General features: G+C 37.7%; 1 protein-coding gene across 1 annotated transcript; it reads left to right on the top strand.

Annotated features, from left to right (window-relative positions):
* Positions 1–21,893: 21,893 nt before the first annotated feature.
* On the top strand, positions 21,894–24,481 carry LOC138904884 (uncharacterized). Its single transcript, XM_070193382.1, has 4 exons — positions 21,894–22,060; positions 22,157–22,417; positions 22,803–23,426; positions 23,872–24,481. Exons 1-4 carry the CDS (start codon positions 21,894–21,896, stop codon positions 24,479–24,481), a joined length of 1,662 nt encoding a protein of 553 aa, XP_070049483.1.
* Positions 24,482–25,307: the final 826 nt, after the last annotated feature.

Here is a 25,307-nt window from a genome sequence, read left to right as displayed (position 1 = left end):
TTAAAGGAGTACACTTGATGGCTTCAGATGGAAATGAATAAGGGTTCTTGCAAAGGATCTCAAATAACCAAAGTATAACTGTTAGAAAGTATTGAAATTTCGAAGGTACGAAGGTAGAAGGTTTGAATGTAAAGTTGGAATGAACAAAGGAAGAGGTATTTATAGTATTTCAGTGGTTGTTCACATCCAGTAATGGCCGACCGGCGGCTGACATGCATTTAATGTCATTAAGACTCGACTGACGAGACATTCCGTTTGTTTTGTCGTTTCTGTCGGGGGGTATCGAAGTAAAAACCGGAAGCTCATGTCATTTCTCGTCGTCTATTCTCCGAAAAACGAGGGGACTATCTGTAAACGGTCGAAATCGAGCTCGCCTATGACATGGTAATAAAGGACTGAAGATCGACCCCAAGTCCCACCGGGCTAAAACCCGGGGTTGGAATGCCCGCCTCGAGAATATCGAGGTCGTGATCTCGGAATCGATCCTAGCCCCGAACAAGCTCGAAGAAACATTGTTAGTATAACAGAAGAGCGAAATATCCGTGACCGATCGGATATTACGGCGGGAATCTCGGCACGTATCAATGAGGAACTGGCAATCGACAAATCAAGAGATTTTTTACCTTTTATAGAATTACACCTAAAGTAGGACTCCTCTACTATATAAAGGGGGTCTGATAATTCATTTAGCACATTGTAACACGCATTCCAAAATAATACATTATTATTTTTCTCTTTAAGCTCTTGTTCTTCTGTATCGTGATACCGATCAAAGTGCATCTAGCTCGAGGGTGGCTAACCTTCCGAGATTGAAACTGTCTAATTCGTGTGGTTTGAATTTACTTTATTATTGTTTATTTCAACTGTAACTTAATTTATCACTTTGTATCAAGTTAGTCCGCGTATCCCTAAAACCACTTACAAATTTAATTGTTATCCGATTTTGAGGGTAAACAATTTCAATTTGTTTATATTTGCAGATAAATTATCATACTTATTAAGTTTTTAAAGACTTGGATACAAAATTTTATCACTAATTATTAGTATATTTAAGTTTAGTGGTGTCCGTCACGATCAAATCACGGGTCCGCCTTTTACCGTGAACTAAACTAAAAGTTATCTTTGCCCTCAAAAACTTGACCTTTGGTAGTTGGGCCTTAGTTTTGGGGTAATTCGGTGGAAAATGGCTACAGCCTACAAGTAACACCTAACCTATTCTATACCATTGAAATAAATTCGTAAAGCACCGAGGTTCTGTATGTATAACTTAATTGCAATATGTTCCTTTCTTTATTCCATAATTAATTCCTTTAGGGGGTTGTTTGATTACACGAATAAAGTATAATGATCTCGAGATAAATTGTGAAATTTATTTTATGCCGCGTTTGATTGAATTTGATTTTAATATAATTAAGTTATTTTTGGGATTATTTATACTACAATTATATATAATTTTATTTTTATACTCCTCCCGTTTTAATTTATATGAATTCATTTAATTGGGCTCTGAGTTTAAGAAAAAAGAGAAGACTTTTAAACTTGTGGTGTAAAATGAGGCACATATATTTTGTATGGCTATAAATCATTGTATAAAGGTAAATTGTTTCCAAATAAAAAAAGTGGCCATTCTTTCACATGGAGCACTAATAGTTCACATTCTTTAATAAAGTGATATACTTTTAGTCTCCATGCTTGATATGAAAAAACAATTCTATAGGAAAATATTTTCCTAGAAAATGAGTTGTTATCATTTATTTTTCTTTGTTTGGTTAGTGAGTGACATACTTTTTTCGGAAAAGTTTTTCTAGTGTTTGTTTAGAGAGTAAAAAATATTTTTTAGAAAATTTTTATGCTACTTTTCTTACCCCTCCCCCTCTTTCCAAATTCCCATATTTCCCGTGCTCTCTTTCCCTTTCCCTCTCCCCTCCTCTCCCCCCAACCCAAATTACCCAACATTTTCAATACTCTATTTTGTTCAAGAATTTAATTATTCTTTTAAAAATTTACACAAACTCAAAGGAACTAATGTGTTGCTTTACCTTTTCTCGCAAAAACAATATCGAAATTTGTATTACACAACTAAAAAAAATATTTTTTTTTGCTTGAAAAAGAAATTACTCTTTCTACAACATGAAAAAAAGTATTCGTTTTGTTAAAATGAAAGAAAATACTTTTTCCATATCATGAAAAGAAAATATTTTTTGCTACATCATTTTGTTGAAATGAAAGAAAATACGTTTTCTACATCATAAAAAGAAGAAGAATTAACCCAAATAGCCGTCTATCTAACTGCTTAAACTAAAAATAGCTGGTGGAGGGTATAATATATATATATATATATATATATATATATATATATATATATATATATATATATATATATATATATATATATATATATATATATATATATATATATATATATATATATATATATATATAATATGTATAATTTATGTATTATATGTATATAATTATGTATAATAAATGTATAATCTATGTATATGGCTAAAAAATATAAACAGTGAAGGAAATTTTGAAGAAAGGGGTGTGGAAGGTTGAAGAAAAGTTTTGAAAAATATTTTTCCTTCTCTTGACGGGGAAAATATTTTCCTCCAATTGGAGGAAAATGAGTTCATGAGCAAAATATTTTCCAAAACATTTAAGCCAACCTAACATGACAAAATTGAAAAATATTTTTCGATTTTTTTTTTCATATCAAACATGAAAACTAAACGTGTACCACTTTATTAAACAAATGTGGACTATTAATACTCCATGTGAAAGAATAGGACTAATTTGATTTAAACTCCAAAAATACTAGACTATTTGGGCCTTTTCTCGCAAGGATCTAAACAAACTACTTTCGTTGTCCCAATTGATGTGGACGAGTTATAGGTGTACGTAGGGTTGCTTAACGGGCGGATCGAGCGGTTATTTACTCTTAACAGTTTAGCTTATCGGCTATCGGTTTTTAAATGTATTAATTCGCTAGCCACCCGATAAGATATCAGGCGGATTGGTATCGGTTTAGCTATTATCGAGCGGTTATCGGTTTAGTTTTAGTTGATTGAAACTTAACATATTTTAACACAGTGTTGGGGAGTACATCCCCGAGACAACAATATAGTCAACATTTCTCATACATATATATCAACTAAATTACACCATGAGGCCATATTACTAGAATCAAATACTGGATATCAAAAGAGAAGTAATCTATAGAGATCTATCACTGTACCCATGATGAAAGATTACTTTTGGCGAAATACCTTATTGGAAAATAACCAGACGATACATTTTTTGACTTCTTCTTTCCTTCTTCCTTGCTCTGTTGGCTATGCGTGTGTGTATGGTTGTTGTTTGAGAATTTCTTGACATAGTAAGGTAAGGTCATTGAAGTTATTCATTGAAATTTGAAAAGGCAGGCCCGGTTGGCCACCCTTATTTTGAAAATTAGTTCAAGACCTAATGTTTCCAATTCAAACTCGTACCAATTAGGACCAGTTTAAATATTGAAAAGGCAGGGAGGGAGAGGCGAGACGGCGAGAGGGAGAGGGAGAGGCGAGAGGGTTGGCTGCTGGGTTTTGATGCTAGGGTTTCTAAAGTGTAAATATTAATAGTTTAATACTGATTATTGATCTCCAGTGGGAAAGAGACTCAATGGCCAATAAGATACTTCCAAGCAATCAGTACAATTCACTTTGCACTTCGTACAATTATCTAGAGCAGTAATATGGATAAAAATAAATATTTTATATATATATATATATATATATATATATATATATATATATATATATATATATATATATATATTCTTAACGGGTTAACAGATTATCCGTTAAAAAAAAATTGAATAATCCGCCCCCAAATCGATAAGTCGTTAATAAAAAAATTTCAATCCGTTCCCCGTCCTTTAAACCATTAACCCGATACCAATAAGCCATTAAGCTTTGGTTTCGGTTCGGTTTTCGATTTCGGTTCGGTTTTGAACACCCCTAGGTGTACGTAGGGTTAACGCATTCAATTTTCGTCTTCAAATATTTCACAACAAATTTTATATATTTGAAATTTACTTTAAAAGTCTTACTCCATAAGTTAATATGGTTAATAACTTAAAATATATTTAAACGAAATTAAAGAAATTATTTAACTCCCTAAATAGTGTAATACCTTCACATTATCTGCTTCAGTCTCCTATTTTCCAACACAACTGAAATTGCATCAGAAAGATGAACTATTTTCCGAGTTTTCAAGATATTTGTGTTGTCTCTTTTTGTGGTTTCAGATCAAATAAGAGAGAGCATGTGCAAGAATTGTGTGCATGACATTGGGAAAGGGCCGATGGCGCGCCATGCAAAGGCCATGAGGCAAATAAAAGACTCGGCCAATGGAACCAGTTGTGGCACGTGATGGGCTTCGGGTTAGGGGCCTTTAGCCTTTTGGTTGCATGTGAAAAAGATAAATAAAGGTCAAAATTACATGGGCAGCTCTATTTGATCGTCCCATTTAATTTATATCCGTTTTATTTTTTTATTTGTATTCGTATTTATTTTTTTTGTTAAAAATATTTTAAAAAGACAATTTTGCCCTTCAGGACTATTGACAAAACTGTAGACGGCAGGACAATACTTCAGCATATTTTGACATGGAATTTTAACAAATGAACTAAATAACTTAAGCATATTTAGTCTGAAATTTTAGCAAATGAACTAAATAACTTAAGCATGATAAGTCTGAAATTTTAGCAAATGAACTAAATAACTTAAGCATGTTTAGTCTGAAATTTTAGTAAATGAACCAAATAACTTCAGAATGCATTAGCAAAAACTCATTAGAAAATTACATATTGCAAGACAAAAACTTAAGCATGTTTAGTCTGAAGTTTTCGCAAATGAACTAAATAATTTCAGCATGTTTAGTCTGAAATTTTAGCAAATGAACTAAATAACCTAAGCGCATGTTTAGTCTGAAATTTTAGCAAATGAACTAAATAACTTAAGCATGTTTAGTCTGAAATTTTAGCAAATGAACTAAATAACTTCAGCATGCATTAGCAAAAACTCATTGGAAAATTACATATTGCAAGACAAAAAACTTAAGCATGTTTAATCTGAAGTTTTCGAAAATGAACTAAATAACTTCAGCATGTTTAAACTGAAGTTTTAGCAAATAAACTAAATAATTTCAGCATGTTTAGTCTGAAATTCTAGCAAATGAACTAAATAATTTCAGCATATTTAGACTGAAGTTTTGGATAAAACTCATGACAAAGCTGTTGATTGCAGGATAAATAAATTCAGCGTGCATTAGCATGAAATTTTAGTTTCAATGTAAAACAACTTCAGCTGCTACTGTAATTGGCTGAAGTTTTACACCATCTCGCATGCTAATGAATAACCCCTGGTACTGTAAAACAACGTCATCTCCAAATGTTAGCATGCTGCTATGTTTATCATGGCTTGTTTTACAGTATGCTAATGCGAATGAGGTCATCTCTAAAGTAGCATGCTAATGCTAATACTATCAGAGATATAATTATCATATTATTACGAATTTTTTGTCTACTGGCTACCAAATCAATAATTTTTAAAAATAGAATACAGATTAAAAGGTGGCACAAATATAGGGTACGATTGTAAATTCTCCTAAATAAAGGATTACATATACACAACAAGAAAGAATATAATGTCATGATCTCAATATATCGAACCTGAATTCAAGTAAATACAGAGATATTATTATTGCTGGTGATCTCTGTTGCTTTAATGAACTTATTTCTCTTGTACATTGAATTCAGATTTTTGGGAAGAAACAATACTCTTAACACCTGTGATTCTGGTGTTTTGACACGAATGGATTGCGTGCTTTAGATTAGCTGAAGTGACTTGTATCTCTGTCAGTCACTTGCATGCAAGGCGGATGTTGTGTGTTAGCGTCGGATTCAATTGATCCAAAACTTCGCAGAACAAAAATTTATGTATAAAAATTCATTAAATTATAAGTATAATAGATATGAACCCATATATAACTTTGAAAATATAATGAGTTTAATGTAAAAAATTTTAAAAGTTAAATCCATAGAGTTTAAATTTCGGATCTGCTTCCACGTATGATAACGTTCATCTAAGTTCAATGATGATATTTCAAGATTTAACTATATGTACACTTTGCTTCGAATTAATGGGTCTATTGTTCGTCAGTCTGCCGTGTGGTACTTACCAATAATACTTGGCATGTCCTGTCACGTGTTAATAGTCAAAGAATCTGATAATTTTCCTATTAGATTGTAGTTCAATATAGTATCAATGCCTTGTAATTGTCTATGAGGTCCTCCACTCTGGCGAAGATGATCAGATCGAGAAGCTTAATAGTATATATAAGATATTTTTACAAGACATTGGAATCGTCCTCTATTTTGGACTTAATATTGACATAATAAATCATTGGATTCATTAAATGGACCAACTAAACATATATAATGGATGAAACATGATTTGAGGCCACTAGTTCATTGGATTAATTAAGTTCCAGAATGGGATTTATAAGTCTTAGTAGTTACTAGGGGTTCCTAGTTACTAATCATATCATTCAAGGATATGCTGAAGAACCCTGGAAATGTTTGGCACAGTAAATGACATTTGACAATTAATGAGTTTTTTTTTTCTTGTTAAACAACCCAGTGTTATAGCGAGGCAATGTTGCAGTTGTCAATGTAAGACATACACATTTTAGCAAGAATGCAGTACATAAGGATAAAGGCTTACGTGAAACGTTTACCCATTATTCACATTAAACCATATCAACTTGCCATTGTTAAGTAATTTTATGAGATGATAATATATTAGTATTAGTTAACTTGTTGAGTAAAAATAATTTACGCTGCACAACACATGTCATGCATCTATGGTTCTATGTGAACATGAAAATTTAATTTGAAAAGTAATTTGGATATATGGGACGGTATCTCAAGCTATATAGTGTGCATGGAACAAAACGTCCATCGTACGGAGGCATTAGCGCAATGAGATTTAAGATCATGGTTATCTCAAACTTTTGAGCTCACTTTTCACCAGAGTGAGTCAGGAGACAAGTCCCAATTACTTTGCCTTTTAGTCATGTCTTTATAAGATTTAAATTATAAACTCTTCTAAATAAAAATAGCCCAACTTTTTCTTGGTTCACAATGTAAGAAATTGTTCTTCGATTATAGAACAGATTAACACATAGAATGAATTAATGAAATTTTGTCTTAGGATTTAGACTATATATTCACTTGCCATTTAACTCCAAGATACATGTAAAGACCAGACTCTTAATTAATTAGGAGCGCTTGGAGAAAAGGGAAGTGATGTTTGGCATATTTTGATATGTGTTGATGTTACTTTACCCATGCTTTAACCACTTTTTGATGTTATTTAATCTTTAAAACACCCAACATGGTGTAATTATTGGTTTGATGACTAATTAAGTTATGTGTGACGATTTAAGGTGTTCGGAGTGCAAAATATGAAGAAAAGGTGGTTTAGCTAGAGGAAGAAGGGTTGGATGCGTCGCATCCAACCTAGGAAAACATCATCCTGCATGCAACCTTAGCAGTGAAGTTGGGCCATCGCGTCCGCCATCGCGTGCGAAACTGGGAAGTAGAAGTGAAGCTGGATGCGTCGCGTCCACCATCGCATGCAAGCTGAGAAATAGAGGACAAGGTGGATGCGTCGCATCCACCTTCGCAGGCAATATATAAGCCAAAAACGCCTCCTTTAGGTTATCTAACATATTGGGAAGAGGGAAAAAGCCAGGAAAAAGCTGTGAAGGCCGGAATTCATAATGTTCCATCTTTCTCCCACCAAACTTAGTAATTTTTATGTTTCTTTATATGATTTGTTGTTTGGCTACCATGTCTATGTGGAGCTAAACTTCACGTTCTAGGGTTGTGGTTCTTTCATGACTATTGTTATTCGGATATTGATTTTGACTTCTTGATTTATCATATTAGTTTATTTATTCAATCTTGCACTTAATTATTTAATTGCTTGATCACCAATTGAATATTATCTACGAATCTAGAATTGAACTCGAAAGTGGGAATTCTATATTGCATATAGGATTGAGTAGGGCAAGTTCTTGAACTCGGGCATCGGGGAACGGATTCGTGGTTAGGATAGACATATACCTAATTGCCTTGCTTGGTTGATTTACAGGAATTATAAATGCGTTCTTGTTGATTCTAACTCCATAGACATATAGGCGTTAGGTTAGCTTGAATAGGCGAGTAAGAACTCGACAGATTCTTATGAGCAATATTAACCCTGTCAACCAATAAGCTAGATAAATTAGTCGGTCAATTCAATTGAAGAATACAATAGGATTGTTAGATAGCCCATAACCCTAGATCGTTTTCATTACATTGATATCATAAAAATCTGCTCTTTCTCTGTTCAAAGTTTATTATTTATATTTTTCTTATTTAATTAGTTGGAATAAAATATTTTTAGATTTAATTCTTGTTTAGATAATTAGGATAGTCTAATTTAGTTAATAGCTAATCATAAGTCCTCGTGGGTTCGACATCCGACTTTGAGTCACTTTATTACTTGACGACCGCGTATACTTGCGTGAGTGTGTTTGGTCGCAACAAGTTTTTGGCGCCGTTGCCGGGGACTTAGAAATTAGCTACGTGACTAAGTTAAGCTTTTATTAGATATTTGTTTTCAAGTTTTAATTTTCAGTTTGCCTGGTTTGTGTCAACGCAGGGTTTACTCTCGAATGCAGAGGAGTAGAAGTGCAAACAACCTCATTCCTCTTGATCCAGAAATCGAACGAACATTACATAGAGTGAGAAGGGAACACGAAGCTAGAACGAGAATAGAAAGAGATTTGGACATCGCAATCCAACCACAGCCAATAGATATGGCAGGCAATGAAGAGCGTCCGGTAATCGAAGCCGCAAGGCCCAATCTTGCGAATATGACTCAGGCTATTGTGAAGCCTGATATCACTGGGCATTTTGAACTCAAACAGTACATGGTACAGCTGATTCAGTCCACAGGACAATATGTGGGTCTATCTCATGAGGACCCGCAGAGGCATATTCAGAACTTCTTGGAAATCACAGACACTTACAATTATCCGAACGTCTCCAAGGACTATGTCAGGCTGACACTATTCCCTTTTTCACTGTTGGGGGAAGCTAAAGAATGGTTGCAAAAGGAGCCCGCGAACTCTATCCACACTTGGGATGATCTAGCAAGGAAATTCCTGATCAAGTTTTTCCCAACTAAGAAGATAAAGTCGTTGAGGAGCCAAATTCTTGGGTTCCAACAACGGGATGGCGAGACACTTCGTCAAGCTTGGGAAAGATACAAGAAACTACTCAGAGACTGCCCGCATCATTGTCAAACTGATGAGGTATTGGGTCACACTTTTGTTGATGGGTTAGATGAAGCATCAAAGATGAATCTTGACTCAGCTTGTGGGGGTAGTTGCATGGCAAGACCGTATAGTGAAATACAACTCCTGCTAAATAATTTCACTGCTAATGACCATAATTGGCAAGGAGAGGGGGATTCACGAAGGGTAATTAAACAGAAGGCCGCCGGTTTGATTGAGCTTGATGACTTTTCCGCCATGAGAGCCGATATAGCAAAATTGGCAAATCAGATGAATAGAATGACAACACAACAAATGCAACATGTACAGCAGATGTCTATTTGTTGCGAACTATGCGGAGACAGTCATATGATTGACATGTGCCCCACGAATCCTGAATCTATATACTATGTGGGACAACAAAACAGAGGTCCTATGAATCAACATGCGCAATATGGGAACACTTACAACCCAAACTGGAGGAATCATCCTAACTTCTCATGGGGCGGAAGTCAACAGAATCAGTATAGGCCTCAAGGGAATTTTACTCAACCTCAGAAGCCACCCCAACAAATGGAAGAAAGTACGAATGACTTGCTGAAAAAGTTGTTACTAGACAATCAACAGCTCAGGACCGATTTCAGAAATCTTGAGAGGCAAATGGGGCAGTTAGCAGCAAACCAAAATACTAGACCTACAGGCTCACTTCCCAGTGATACAGAGAAGAACCCTCAAATTAATGCAGTTACACTTAGAAACGGGAGGGAACTAGAGGAAGCGCCAAGGAAGATAAAAGAAAAACCTATACCTGGGGGGGAGTTGACACCTAAGGCAACACAAGAGTCAAAGGAAGATGATGCAAGTTCAGAGCGAATGGAGGTTACAAGGCCACCACCACCTTTCCCCCAAAGATTGCAGAAAAGGAATGACGATCGCATGTTCAACAAATTTCTCTCCATGTTGAGTCAGGTTCAATTAAATATTCCATTAGTGGATGTACTTCGTGAAATTCCAAAGTACGCTAAGTACATAAAAGACATAGTGGCTCATAAGAGGAAATTGACTGAGTTCGAGACGGTTGCACTTACTGAGGAATGCACATCAAGGGTCCAAAACAAGCTTCCCCAAAAGCTTAAGGACCCTGGCAGCTTCACTATTCCAGTACAAATCGGTAATATTAACGTGGGACGTGCTCTGTGTGATTTGGGTGCAAGCATAAATCTGATGCCGTTATCCTTGTTTAAGCAATTAGGTCTGGGAGCTCCGAGACCAACCACCGTGATGTTGCAATTAGCTGATAGGTCCATAGCCTACCCCGAAGGAGTGATTGAAGATGTGCTGCTGCAAATTGGAAAATTCATCTTCCCAGCTGACTTCATTATTCTAGACTTCGAGGCTGATGAACAAGTTCCAATCATATTGGGACGACCTCTCTTGGCTACTGGCGATGCAATAATTAAAGTGAGAGAAGGGAAAATGATTATGAGAGTGGACAACGAGGAGGCAGTCTTCAATGTCTACAAAGCAATCCAACTCCCCCGCCACTATGAGGAGCTCTCTATGATATCTGTGGTGGAGGTGGATGAGAAACTTCTTAACACGAGTGTATATCTAGGCGACTGTTTAGAAAAAGCAATCATGCTGTTTGATAGCTTGGAGATGGATGATGAGGTTGAGGAGATGAAGGGAATCCTAGATACATCATGTGGTTACATGCAAGGAATAATCCCGTTTGAGCCCCTGAATAGGCCAAGTGGCCCCCCACCAAAGCCGTCAATTGAAGAAGCTCCAAAATTGGAACTTAAACCCCTACCCCCTCACCTTCAATATGCTTATTTGGGAAGTTCTGACACTTTACCTGTTATTATTTCTTCTCACTTGTCTAAATTACAGGAAGAAAAGCTATTAAGGGTGCTACGTGAGCACAAGCGAGCAATTGGGTGGACAATGTCTGACATTAAAGGCATTAGTCCAGCTTTCTGCATGCACAAAATCCTCATGGAGGACGGACACAAGCCGAGTGTAGAACACCAACGCCGACTAAATCCAATCATGAAAGAAGTGGTAAGGAAAGAAGTGATTAAGTGGCTTGATGCAGGTATTGTATTTCCAATCTCTGATAGTAAATGGGTAAGCCCCGTTCAATGTGTGCCGAAGAAAGGGGGGATAACCGTAGTAGTTAATGAAAATAATGACTTAATTCCTACAAGAACTGTAACTGGATGGAGAATTTGCATAGATTACAGAAAACTAAACAATGCCACCCGGAAAGACCACTTTCCCCTGCCTTTTATTGACCAAATGCTTGATAGATTAGCTGGCCAGGAATACTACTGTTTCCTGGACGGTTATTCGGGGTATAATCAGATTGCTATAGCCCCAGAAGACCAAGAGAAAACTACATTTACATGTCCTTATGGCACGTATGCGTTCAAGAGAATGCCCTTTGGTCTTTGTAATGCACCTGCGACTTTTCAAAGGTGTATGATGGCTATTTTCACTGACATGGTTGAAAGATATGTAGAAGTATTCATGGACGATTTTTCTGTGTTTGGATGTTCTTTTGATAGTTGTTTGATGAACCTTGATAAAGTGCTAGCTAGGTGTGAAGAGACGAACTTGGTGCTAAACTGGGAAAAGTGCCATTTCATGGTACGTGAAGGTATAGTTTTGGGGCACAAGGTTTCAAAAGATGGTCTACAGGTGGATAAAGCAAAGGTGGAGACGATCGAAAAATTGCCCCTGCCGACATCCATCAAAGGCATTCGCAGTTTCTTGGGTCATGCAGGTTTTTATCGTCGTTTCATTAAAGATTTTTCGAAAATTTCTTCCCCTTTGTGCAGGCTTCTAGAGAAAGACGTTACCTTCAAGTTTGATAATGCATGTCTGAAAGCATTTGAGGAGCTGAAGGGAAGATTGGTGACTGCACCAATTATCATTGGCCCCGATTGGGCACAACCATTTGAGTTGATGTGCGATGCAAGTGACATAGCAATTGGAGCGGTGTTGGGGCAAAGGAGGGATAAAATCTTTCACTCCATTTATTATGCAAGCAAAACTATGAATCCAGCTCAGATGAATTATACAGTGACTGAAAAGGAGTTGCTTGCAGTGGTGTGGGCGTTTGACAAGTTCAGATCCTATCTAGTGGGAACCAAAGTCATCGTCTACACAGATCATTCAGCTATCAGATACCTATTTGAAAAGAAAGACGCCAAGCCGAGGCTGATTCGTTGGGTCCTCCTCTTGCAAGAATTTGACTTAGAGATCCGAGATCGAAAAGGGACAGAAAATCAAGTGGCCGATCATTTGTCCAGATTAGAGAGCCGGAACCATGTAGCTGAAGGAGGGTCAATTAAAGAAACATTTCCGGATGAGCAAATATTGGCAATCACCTCAGGTGAAGCCCCATGGTATGCAGATTATGTGAATTTTATCGCAAGTGGGGTAACGCCACTAGAATGGACAGCTGACAATAGAAGAAGATTCCTACACGATGTAAGGTTCTACGTGTGGGATGAGCCATTCCTATATAGGCAGTGTGCAGATCAGTTGGTGAGAAGGTGTGTTCCTGAGGAAGAGATGAAGGCTATACTACATGACTGCCATGCGTCACCATATGGAGGTCATCACGGCGGGGATAGAACCGCCCAAAAAGTGCTACAATCAGGTTTTTATTGGCCAAAATTGTTTAAGGATGCACATGCCTTCGTTAAAAATTGTGATAGATGCCAAAGAACTGGAACTATCACGAGGAAGCACGAGATGCCCTTGCAAAATATACTGGCGGTAGAACTTTTTGATGTTTGGGGGATTGATTTTATGGGACCATTCCCATATTCTAACGGACACAGATACATCTTGGTGGCGGTCGACTATGTTTCTAAGTGGGTAGAGGCCATAGCTCTTCCTACTAACGACGCAAAAGTTGTGGTAGGCTTTGTAAAGAAGCACATCTTCACACGTTTTGGGACCCCAAGAGTGTTGATAAGCGACGGGGGAACTCACTTTTGTAACAAACTGCTGAATAATATTCTTGCAAAATACGGAGTCAAGCACAAAGTTTCCACTGCCTATCATCCCCAAACGAGTGGTCAAGTAGAAGTTTCCAACAGAGAGGTCAAGCAGATTTTGGAAAAGACAGTAAGTATGAATAGAAAGGACTGGGCCGGGAAGCTGGATGACGCATTATGGGCATATCGCACTGCGTACAAGACCCCAATAGGCACTTCTCCGTACAGGTTGGTTTATGGGAAGGCCTGCCATCTGCCCGTCGAGCTTGAACACAAAGCATATTGGGCGATTAAAAAGCTAAATATGGAGATGGACTTGGCCGGTGAAAAGAGATTGCTACAACTCAACGAGCTTGATGAGTTTCGATTGCATGCGTATGAAAATGCCAAATTGTATAAAGAGAAGACCAAAAGATGGCATGATAAGCATATCCAACATCGTGAGTTTGAACCAGGTCAACAAATTCTACTGTTTAATTCAAGGCTAAAGCTTTTTCCAGGAAAGCTTAAATCTCGATGGTCGGGTCCGTTTGAAGTGGTTAGTGTGAAACCTCATGGTGCGATAGAATTGTGTGATAAGGGGTCCAATACGACATTCTTGGTAAATGGCCAAAGAGTAAAACACTATTGGGGTGGTGACATTGCACGTCACAAGACCACAATGGATTTAGTGGAGGCATGAAGAACATGTTGCGTCGTGCCGCGACGTTAAATCAGGCGCTTCTTGGGAGGCCACCCAAGTTAGTTAGTTTTTTTATTTTTATTTTAATTTTTTTTTTCTCCTTTCTTTTCGTAGGACATAGATTTTATTCAAGAAAACGAGGCGGATGCGTCGCGTCCCCCTCAGCAAAAAAATTTTTTTTTTTTTTTTACGGGCCAATTGCTCAAGGCAGTGAAGTCTGCCTATCGCGCCCGTATCGCGTCCGAAAATTTTTGAAGGAAGACAAGGGGATGCGTCGCGTCAAAGCTCGCACGCACAGGTAAGTAATATATATTTTAACACATCTTAAGATAACCTATTCGAACAAAAACGTTTCTTGCGACGCATCCACTCGTCTCGTTTTGGCGACGCCTACGAACGCAGAACAGAATTCTCTCATCGAAATTGTAACGCAATAAGCTCAAACGCGACAGGTACGCATCATCCTCTTCGTTCTTCCGTTGGCTTCTCTCCTAATTCGTCTCTCCTCCCTCCTTCAATGGTAGCAACAAGTAGGTTTTGCAATTTCAAGATTTTTAGGGCTGTCGTTCTTGGTAGTTGTAATGGTTGAGAGATGATAAACTATAATTCCCTTCATCTCGTCCAACTTTGGGAGGGTAGTTGCACTGCTCAACTGATAGAATGAACTAGGCACACTTGTTGCATACCACATGTTCGACGAATTGTCCCTGAGAAAAATTTAGGCGTCGGTGAAGTCTGAGTAACCGAGCAACATTGGTGTATGCTTGAGAATAAGTGTGGGGTCGAGTGAGGGGCTATGTGAAATTGAATTTTTGAAGAGAGTTATCACATACTTGCTGAAAGTCATGAGCTACAATTCCATGAAGAGTGAATGGCATGACTTTACGAATAAATTGAAGTCTGCAAGCTGTTGCAATTGCTTTCAAGCTGAACTTCGCTGTTTCATCTGCTAATTGTTGAATTCTTTGCATTGCAGGTACTTAGATTCGTAAAATGACAGCAGCGAGTAAACCATCCAAGCAACAAGACAAAGATGGTAACAAGCAACCGCCCAAAAAGCCTACCGGAAGGGCAGCGGGCGGTCCAAATCCACAGAAAAAGAGGAAGCGGACGGAGAAGGAAATGGAACTGCTGCCTAGGCAGTTAAGTGATGATTCAGAGCAAGAGGAGGAGGAAACATTGGTCCGGAGGACAGTGAAGAAGGGTATTACACCAAGCAAAGGAATAGAGATACGAGAGCCTGTGACATACCAAAGAAAAGCTTCGAGAATGAGTGCTCCAACTGATAAAGGGAAGGAGAAGATTACTACAGAATCTGAATCCGATTCCGATTCGGACAATGACCACCTACAGATCAACATGAGTGATGAAGACGAAGGTGAACCCATAGACCGAGTTGATTGGGAGAAATACTTTGTTAATGAGAAGGCATTCCGAGCCTATAAGAAGATATTGGTTTCAAAGAAGTACATTCCGGAAAAGCCGATAAACATCGGACCACTTAAGACAAAGTACTCAGAGTTTCTCAAGTCAATTCGAGAGGTGCAAAAATGGGGACCCATTCTGAAAGGTCATGGCAAAGCCAACCTCACCATTGTTAGAGAGCTCTACGCCAATTGGCGTCACGCACGGGGAAACATTGTGCGAGTAAGAGGGGTAGATATTAATGTGTCAGCTGAAGCTCTGAATAACTTCTTAAGGGTGCCACACACACTCACTGACAGGTTTGACGCCATATGCAAAACACCAGATTATGCACACATTAAGTCTGTCCTATGCCCTACCAGGAAGGATGCAGAATGGAAGCATGGGAGTATGGAGTACCACTCTATAGCAAAGGAATTCATGAGTGCGTTAGCACGTGTGGCTCTAAATTTCATTTGTAACCGACTGCTGCCATGCCAACATAAAACTGATGTCCCTCGTTACCGCGCACTCGTATTATATGCTTTATTAGAGGGGATACCACTCAACTTCGGAGCCATCATGCATGATCAAATGCAGCGAACCAGGATGAATTACAAGTGGAGGCTGTTCTTTGCTAATACCCTAACGGCTTTTTTAACAGAGAGGGGAGTACTATGGGACAAGGAGAATGACGACATTGAGGCTAAAGCTCCAGGACCATATGATGTCACTCATGTTCTAGAGCCGAACAAGGGAAGGTCTTCTAAGCTCACCGTCCAACAATTATTTGAGCATATGCAAGCAGATATGCAAGAGAACAGGGCTGAGCTGATAGCGACTCGTGTCGAGTTGAGTGCCACCAGGGATGAGTTGAGACAGACTCGTGCGGATCTAAGCCGAGTTCAGACCGAGCAGGCCACGATGATGAAGGAGATATCATTACTCCTCAGAGCTCTGGTTCAATGTGCAGGTACAGACATCTCCCAGCTGATTGCATCATCCACTGCCGGACCATCCACTCCTGTTCCTCCCATAGTCACCGAGGCTCCACTCAACAGGCCTATTGAGGTCGCTGTAACACCTGATACAGAATCAGCACCAGTTGTTGATGATAGGAATGCTATGGATGCAGATGCTCCTCCACAGACTACGGATGAGCCCTCCACCTTGACTTAAGGGAGTCCTTCTCACCCTACTTTACCTTGTTTGTGTGCGTTGGGGACAACGCACAGTCCTAAGTGTGGGGTGGGGGTGATTTATGTTTGATGTATGGATGAATGTACTAATATATTCACTGGATTAATGGCATAAAATAGCAGTAAATTCATCTATATGGAGTAACTATCAGTTTATCTATCAGTTTATCATTATGAAAAAAAAAAATATATATAGTATCTTTGTAGATAGTAATAATCCCCTGTGGTTTTTCTTTGTGCCTCGGTTCTTTTCCATGGGATGTAGTTTGAACCGGGTAATTTTGTTTTCTTTTTAGAGTAGAGTAGGAATGTAGGGAATAAAAGGAGGAAGAATGATGAACCTAGGTGACCTTGACTTGGTTGATACTGGTATATTTAAGCTTTTACATATGTAATATCTTCTCTTCTCACTCTGAAACTATTGATGATGCCTTGTTAAAACGGATAGCATGTTTTGTTGCAGCCTATTTCTCATTTTCTTGACTTGTGTTCACTTTGCGCTTAATGCTTAATATCTCGTTGCTCCGTGAATACTTGCATTGTTTGAGAGTCGGAATGTAACCGTCCTTAATGAGTCATGTGCCATGTGTGGTGAGGTTTTTGTGTAGTCCATGTAGTGTACTTGTGTCTAGAACTTGCCCGGTATGTGAGTTGAAGCGAAATTTTAGGTGATGCTCGGTTTGAAAAATGATTTTAGGCTTTCTTTGATCTTTTTGAGCTTATTGCTTATCACAAATAAAATCTATCCCTAGTTAAACCTTTTGAGCCTGTAGACCTTTTATTTGGTACCCACATTACAAGCCTATACCCTTTTTATTCTTAATTGACATTGTTTTGATCCTTTTACCTCTTAAAGCACTTTAATTGTTAGATGAGCGCTAAAAGAAGTAAGAAGGGACTAAGTGTGGGGTGACTTTTGAGTGGAACCAATGAAAGAAAGAAGGGTACACTTATTTTGTAAAATAATACACCACTAGCGGAAATTGAAAAAAAAGAAGAAGAGGAAAAAAAGAAAGAAAAATATAGAGGAATAAATTGTTGTCTTGTTCTTGCTAGTGGGTATGAATTAAAGTAGTGCTTAAAGAAAAAGGGACTGTTTTGGGGGTGATATTATTTGTGAAATTGAAGTGGTGTTGAAGAATTTGCGCTTAAAGTAATTTTATGATGTATTAAAGTGCTTAGGAGGGTGAGTCACTATTCCTTAAATATATCCTACCCGTCCCTTAGCCCACATTACAACCATGAAAAAGTCCTAATTGATTTTAGATCGAGCGAGCTTACATTAGTAGAGATTTACATTAAGGGCAAGCCTATGGTACCAATTACATGCATGTGACTTCTTTTGTGAGAGTGAGCGATTTTCTTTGTGAGCATGAGATTCGAATGTGTGGATTGATTTTACTCTCTCTGCTTTTGTTGTGAGGGCACATGGTTTCACGAGGGATAGGTAACGTTATTAGACTTCTCTATGATGTTGGTTGTTCAAGCCATGAGTGCATTGTGACATTGAGTCGGTTTTTGAGGTTAGGATTGTTGTGAGCATGTTGTCTTTGTTCGAATATGTTTAAAGAAGGGCATAAGAAAAGGGAAGTGTGTTGATGCATAGTCTAGAGCCTAATTGTAGCAAATAACCACGGTCATAGGTGCAGTGTGCTTTGAATGATAAGAGTTTAATTTTGTTTCGTCTACTATAGGATGGTTTGTTCGAGGACGAACAAAGGTTTAAGTGTGGGGTAGTGATGTTTGGCATATTTCGATATGTGTTGATGTTACTTTGCCCATGCTTTAACCACTTTTTGATGTTATTTAATCTTTAAAATACCCAACATGGTGTAATTATTGGTTTGATGACTAATTAAGTTATGTGTGACGATTTAAGGTGTTCGGAGTGCAAAATATGAAGAAAAGGTGGTTTAGCTAGAGGAAGAAGGGTTGGATGCGTCGCATCCAACCTAGGAAAACATCATCCTGCATGCAACCTTAGCAGTGAAGTTGGGCCATCGCGTCCGCCATCGCGTGCGAAACTGGGAAGTAGAAGTGAAGCTGGATGCGTCGCGTCCACCATCGCATGCAAGCTGAGAAATAGAGGACAAGGTGGATGCGTCGCATCCACCTTCGCAGGCAAAAATTGAAATAGAGGACAAGCTGGATGCGTCGCATCCACCTTAGCATCAATCCCTGAAGCCGATTTGGACTAGGAATAGGAGAGCTTTGGCCCACGACTTTTGTACGCAATATATAAGCCAAAAACGCCTCCTTTAGGTTATCTAACATATTGGGAAGAGGGAAAAAGCCAGGAAAAAGCTGTGAAGGCCGGAATTCATCAAGTTCCATCTTTCTCCCACCAAACTTAGTAATTTTTATGTTTCTTTATATGATTTGTTGTTTGGCTACCATGTCTATGTGGAGCTAAACTTCACGTTCTAGGGTTGTGGTTCTTTCATGACTATTGTTATTCGGATATTGATTTTGACTTCTTGATTTATCATATTAGTTTATTTATTCAATCTTGCACTTAATTATTTAATTGCTTGATCACCAATTGAATATTATCTACGAATCTAGAATTGAACTCGAAAGTGGGAATTCTATATTGCATATAGGATTGAGTAGGGCAAGTTCTTGAACTCGGGCATCGGGGAACGGATTCGTGGTTAGGATAGACATATACCTAATTGCCTTGCTTGGTTGATTTACAGGAATTATAAATGCGTTCTTGTTGATTCTAACTCCATAGACATATAGGCGTTAGGTTAGCTTGAATAGGCGAGTAAGAACTCGACAGATTCTTATGAGCAATATTAACCCTGTCAACCAATAAGCTAGATAAATTAGTCGGTCAATTCAATTGAAGAATACAATAGGATTGTTAGATAGCCCATAACCCTAGATCGTTTTCATTACATTGATATCATAAAAATCTGCTCTTTCTCTGTTCAAAGTTTATTATTTATATTTTTTTATTTAATTAGTTTAGAATAAAATATTTTTAGGTTTAATTCTTGTTTAGATAATTAGGATAGTCTAATTTAGTTAATAGTTAATCATAAGTCCTCGTGGGTTCGACATCCGACTTTTAGTCACTTTATTACTTGACGACCGCGTATACTTGCGTGAGTGTGTTTGGTCGCAACAGGAAGTCGAATGCTAAAGATAAAAGCAAAAAGCATCAAACATATGAAAGATGACCTGACTTCTAAGATGCATTAATACTCTTAATATAAAAGAAACTTGTATTCTTTATTTTTTTCGCGCACTACGTTATTCATATTGTGTTCAAGTATGAATACGAGTTGTTGAGACATTATGCATGTTACTTTGTTTGGCTTTTAAGCCTTAGTTATAAAAGTATATTTTAAGAGGAAGCTCTAAAAATCTAATTTAGTTGTTGATTTCCTTCTTGTCATGATACCATAAAATAGTAAATAGTTATACAAAGGTGTAACGGTTTTACAATTATATGCTATTCATAAACATTGTTTCAAATTCAGTTGTGTGCTAGCACCCCTAGTTCATGAAAAACATAGTGTCAGGTAATATATGTGATGTACACTCACGGATACCTAACAAATCTCGTTGTCTAACTTCATTAGCTATTATCCTTCAATATGATCAGATATTAGATATAGCTTCAAAATACGGTATCAGATATAGCTTCTGAATACAGTATCAAATATAGCTTTAGAATAGAGCAATCGATATATAGTTTCAAAAATATATATGTACATAATAGAGACATATTTATTTTTTACGTACCTATATATTACACCGTATTTAATTTCAGTAATCAGCATGACATGGCATGTTGTTTATAACCTCTTATACAAACAGTTAGAGATATGGTTGATGCTACTATGTATGTAACCTCACCCCCTTATTCTTATGATTTTACATACATGTGTTGACCTTGATACATAGAAGTGATTTTGGAATATCGAGTATTCCATTGCCGAGTCCTACATCTTCCTATTGGAGCTAGACAATGTCTTTTATCTTTCTATATGATTCAGATTGTTGTTTTAAAAACCCTCTAGCCGTATTGCTCCATGAACTCAGTGAGTGGTTGAGATTATGCTATATGTTAAGTTTAGTTTCTACACTTGGATCAATATGTTATGGGAATTCAAATAATATATAGATAGTCGAATGTTAGAATTCCACTGGGGTGCGTGGATGAGTTGGAATTCGTTGTTGGGAGTGAGTCCACTAGTTCAGACCACGGTACTATAATTTTCGATCATGACAAACTTAGTATTAAAACATCGTTTAAGGGTTATATGGGTCATGCTACATATATTAGTACTAGTATCAACTATGATTACCTAATTGATTTTTTTTAAAATATACATAGGAGAAAAGGAAAGAAAAATGAGCAATGAGATTATGAGGTGGAAACTCGAATTGGCATCAATTAAATAAAAATTAAATTAACTAACCAAATGAGCTAATAAGATTCTTATTCTAGTTGAACATTTTCATTTTCATAATTGTGATTCAACGAAGGCCTTACTCGATGTGTCAGTCTCTCTTTAAGATTCCTCTTAGAAATCGTTCGTCGTTAGAGCAAAGTATATGGACCATATGTGATAGCCTTTAAGCCACGATAGAAAGAACCGCATGAAGTGAGGGACACCTAATATGGCTACCTACACTAGACTGAAACATCACACGCAGTGCTAAAGGAGATTGGCAGATTGCTCTGTTTCAGATTTTCGGAATAGTCGTGGAAATGATTTTCTGAATATAAATTTCTATCACAGACATGAAATACTATAACACATAAACTAATGGCTTTTTAAATATTTTTAATATTACTCACAATAATTCTTTGTTGTAATTCGTATTTATCAAGAGCAAGTTAGAGTCGTTAGTTAGTTTAGGTGGTGTAACTAACTAAGGAGCCTAAGTGTAGATAAAAGAATTTTAGGGATCACATTAAAAGATAGGTGTGAAGGGTACGTGATTCTGTTATATAACAGTACCTTCCCTCAAATTAGTTGTAATTTTTCATTCTTCAAAGATAAGAAATGTTCTCTCTTCTCTCTAGCCTTCCTCTTTGTATCTTTCTCTAGATTCTTCTATCGAATCCATTGCAAATTCATTTGCATGTTAATAATTTCAGTTCATCGAGCTTAGATTCAATAAATTAACATGGTATCAGAGCAGTGATTGCTGTAATTGCGCAGATCAAAACACTGTAGTTGCAGGAATTCAAGCTCAATCATGGCGACCGATGAAAGTGGACAATTACCTCACAATCACCCACTGTTTCTTCGAGATTCGGATGCACCTAGTACATCATTGATCTCATTAAAGCTCACAGGGCTAGAAAACTATGCTCTGTGGAGCAGAACAATGAGGGTTGCACTGTTACTGAAGAACAAGTTAAGGTTTGTGGATGGTACATATCTGAAGGGATCGTAGAGAGGTGAATTGGCAACACAGTGGGAAAGATGTAATGCAATTGTGGTTTCATGACTGAGTAGCACCGTAGCAAGTGAATTGGTACCTAGCATTATGTATGCTTCTAGTTTAAATGAGGCATGGGATGAGTTTAAGGAGAGATTTGATAAGGATAATTTGACTAGGATCTATCAATTATGGACTGAAATTGCAAGTCTAAAGCAAGGAACTGAGTCTGTTACTTCATATTTCTCGAAGATGAAAAATCTATGGGATGAATTAGACATTTTGGCACCATTGCCTTCTTGTGACTGTGAGGAATCAGGGCCTATGTGGAGCATCAAGTGAGACAAAGATTGTTGCAGTTTCTTATGGGACTCAATGAGAGCTACAGTCAAGTGAGGAGCAATATACTGCAGAGAAGGCTAGTGTTATCAAAAAAACCAAGCCTATGCAGTAGTTGTGCAAGGGGAGAGTCACAGAGCATTAGGTGTTGTGGAACCAAACAAGAAACCACTGACAATACTTGTAGGAAGGGGTCAAATGTTCAAAGGAAAGAACCCAGGGTATTTTTGTGAACATTGTGGTTATAAGGGTCATCTGAAGGAGAATTGCTACAAGATAATAGGCTATCCTTCCCCCCCCCCCCCCACCCAAATTTCAAGAGCAAGAAGAAAGGGCAATTAGGTACATATAAACCTTTTGCTAATAATGTTAACACAAATGAAGGTATTCAAGCCAAAAATCAGCCACAAGGAAATTATCTCACAGAAGAACAGTACAAACATTTGGTAAATTGTTGGAGAAGACTTCACTCGGAGAAAGGAGTGCGGGCCATTCAGAGTTGACAGGATCTTCAAACTTGACAGGTATTATGTCATTGCTGTCTAATGTATCCAATGTATATGTATATGACTGGATAATAGACTTATGGGCATCACATCACATAACCTTCTACAAAAATGTCTTTGATTCCATTAGACCAATAGAGGGACAAAGTAGTTATAGAGTGCAAATACCTATAGGAGATAAGTTTGAGATCACACATGCTGGAGAAGCTACAATTCTAGAGAATCAGAAAATAAAGAATGTCTTAGATGTGTCGGATTTTAAGTTCAACTTGCTCTCAGTGTCCAAGTTGACTAGGGACCTATGTTGTTATGCATATTTTTTCCCAGACTTTTGTGTCTTTCAGGGACTATACAGTGGCAAGATGGTGGGGATTGGTAAAGAGGATAGTGGTCTTTACATACTTAGTAGAGGAGATGTTGTTGCTGCTGGTTCATTTCACAGAGATGGAGTGACCACCACATTGTGGCATCAAAGGCTAGTACATGCTTCTACAAATGCCATGTAACTTTTACTAGAATTGAAGAATAAAGTGAAGCTAGAGATGCAAAGAGGCTGTCAAATTTGCCCTTTAGCTAAACAAAGTAGACTAAAATTTCCCGCTAGTAAAAGTAGTTCAAACTATGTATTTCAATTAGTGCATTCTGATGTATGGGAGCCCTTACAAGGCAGCAACCTATGATAGAAAGCAATGTTTTATTACTCTGGTAGATGACTGTAGTAGATATACTTGGACTTGTTTGCTTAAATCAAAAGGTGAAATCTTTGTTCTGCTGAAAGATTTACTTTCCTTGATCAAAAATCAATTTGGTACTATGGTTAAGACATTGAGAACATACAATGGAACAAAAGTTTTCAACAATCAGTGTAATAGGTTATTCAATTCACTTGGCATTGTTCATCAAAGTAGTTGTCCATATACTCCATAATAAAATCGAATTGTGGAAAGGAAGCATAGGCATATCCTTGATGTGGCTAGAGCACTCAAGATTCAAAGGAGTATGCCAATCAGATTCTGGGGAGAATGCATTAAGACAGAAGTGTACCTAATCAATAAGATACCTACAGAGGTCTTAGATAAGAAATCTCCCTATGAATTGCTATATCGTAAACAACCAAGAATAGATCACTTGAGAGTGTTTGGCTGTTTATGTTATGGGAGTACTCTACCTAGAGGGGATAAATTTGCATCTAGAGCAAGAAGAGCAGTAATGATAGGGTACTCAAAAACACAAAAAAGATACAAACTTTTTGATTTAGAATCTAACATTTTCTTTGTCAGTAGGGATGTAAGCTTTAGAGAAGATATTTTTCCTTTTCAAGGTGAAGAAACCTGTCAAAAGGATTTATTCACTCTTAATTCAGTAGGCATGGCCACTAGTAAACCAAGAGAAGATGCTGAGAGTATTCTTGTTACAACCCAGGAAGATTCTAGCAGTACCAGTATGGATGAAGAGGAAGTTCCTGCTAACTTGCCTCAACCAAGCCACACAATAACAGACTCACCAGCTGCAAATTTGGATGAGCTAGCAGGAGCAGACGTGGATATGCAAAATTAATTGGAATATGTTGTAGCTGAACCTCAAGCAGTTGTGGATGAACCTCGAGCATATTTGCAAGAGCAACAAGCAGCAAATCAACAGCTGCAACCATCTCCACACCTGAACATTGGTGGACCTATTTGTCACGACCCAAACCGCAGGGCAACGATAGGCACCTGGTGCCTTAACAACCAAGTACCAACGTAACATATCTTTCTTATCATATCGTCATGGGTAAGTGCGCTAGAAGGCCCATAACGAGAATAAAACATAAGTGAATACTAGACATAGGACGACCCAACATGATATAGAAACTTATACATGTAACATACGGGCCTATAAGGCCGACATGATTATTTGTATACTCAAAACATAGACTGATAAGGCCATACAAGTATCCATATACATGCCATCTGTCTACAAGCCTCTACGAGTACATAAATGTCATAAAGTTAGAGATATGGCCCCGCCATACCAATCAATATATGTCCAAATTATACTGACCAGATAGGCAACTCCAGAGCAAGTAGAGTACAGTAACACCTTCCGCTGAGCTGATAGCCTACTAGGAGGACTCTCAACCTTTCTATCGGGACCTACGGGCATATATTCCCAGATAAAAGGGATGCCAGTACAAATAAAATACTGAGTATGTAAGGCATGACAGTAGTATATGAAAGACATGAAAGAAACATGGAGTAAAGAACTCAACCTGTAATTCTGAATAGCTCTGTGAATCATGAAAAATTTATAATGTCATGCATGTGCGTATAAATATCATACCATGCATAGGTATATGCACATAACATCATCAAGCCTCTGAGGGCATCCCATCATATCATCT

Source organism: Nicotiana tomentosiformis, chromosome 2 (assembly GCF_000390325.3).
Source record: "Nicotiana tomentosiformis chromosome 2, ASM39032v3, whole genome shotgun sequence".
Taxonomy (NCBI): Eukaryota; Viridiplantae; Streptophyta; class Magnoliopsida; order Solanales; family Solanaceae; genus Nicotiana; species Nicotiana tomentosiformis.
This window is presented reverse-complemented; position numbering and strand designations above follow the sequence as displayed.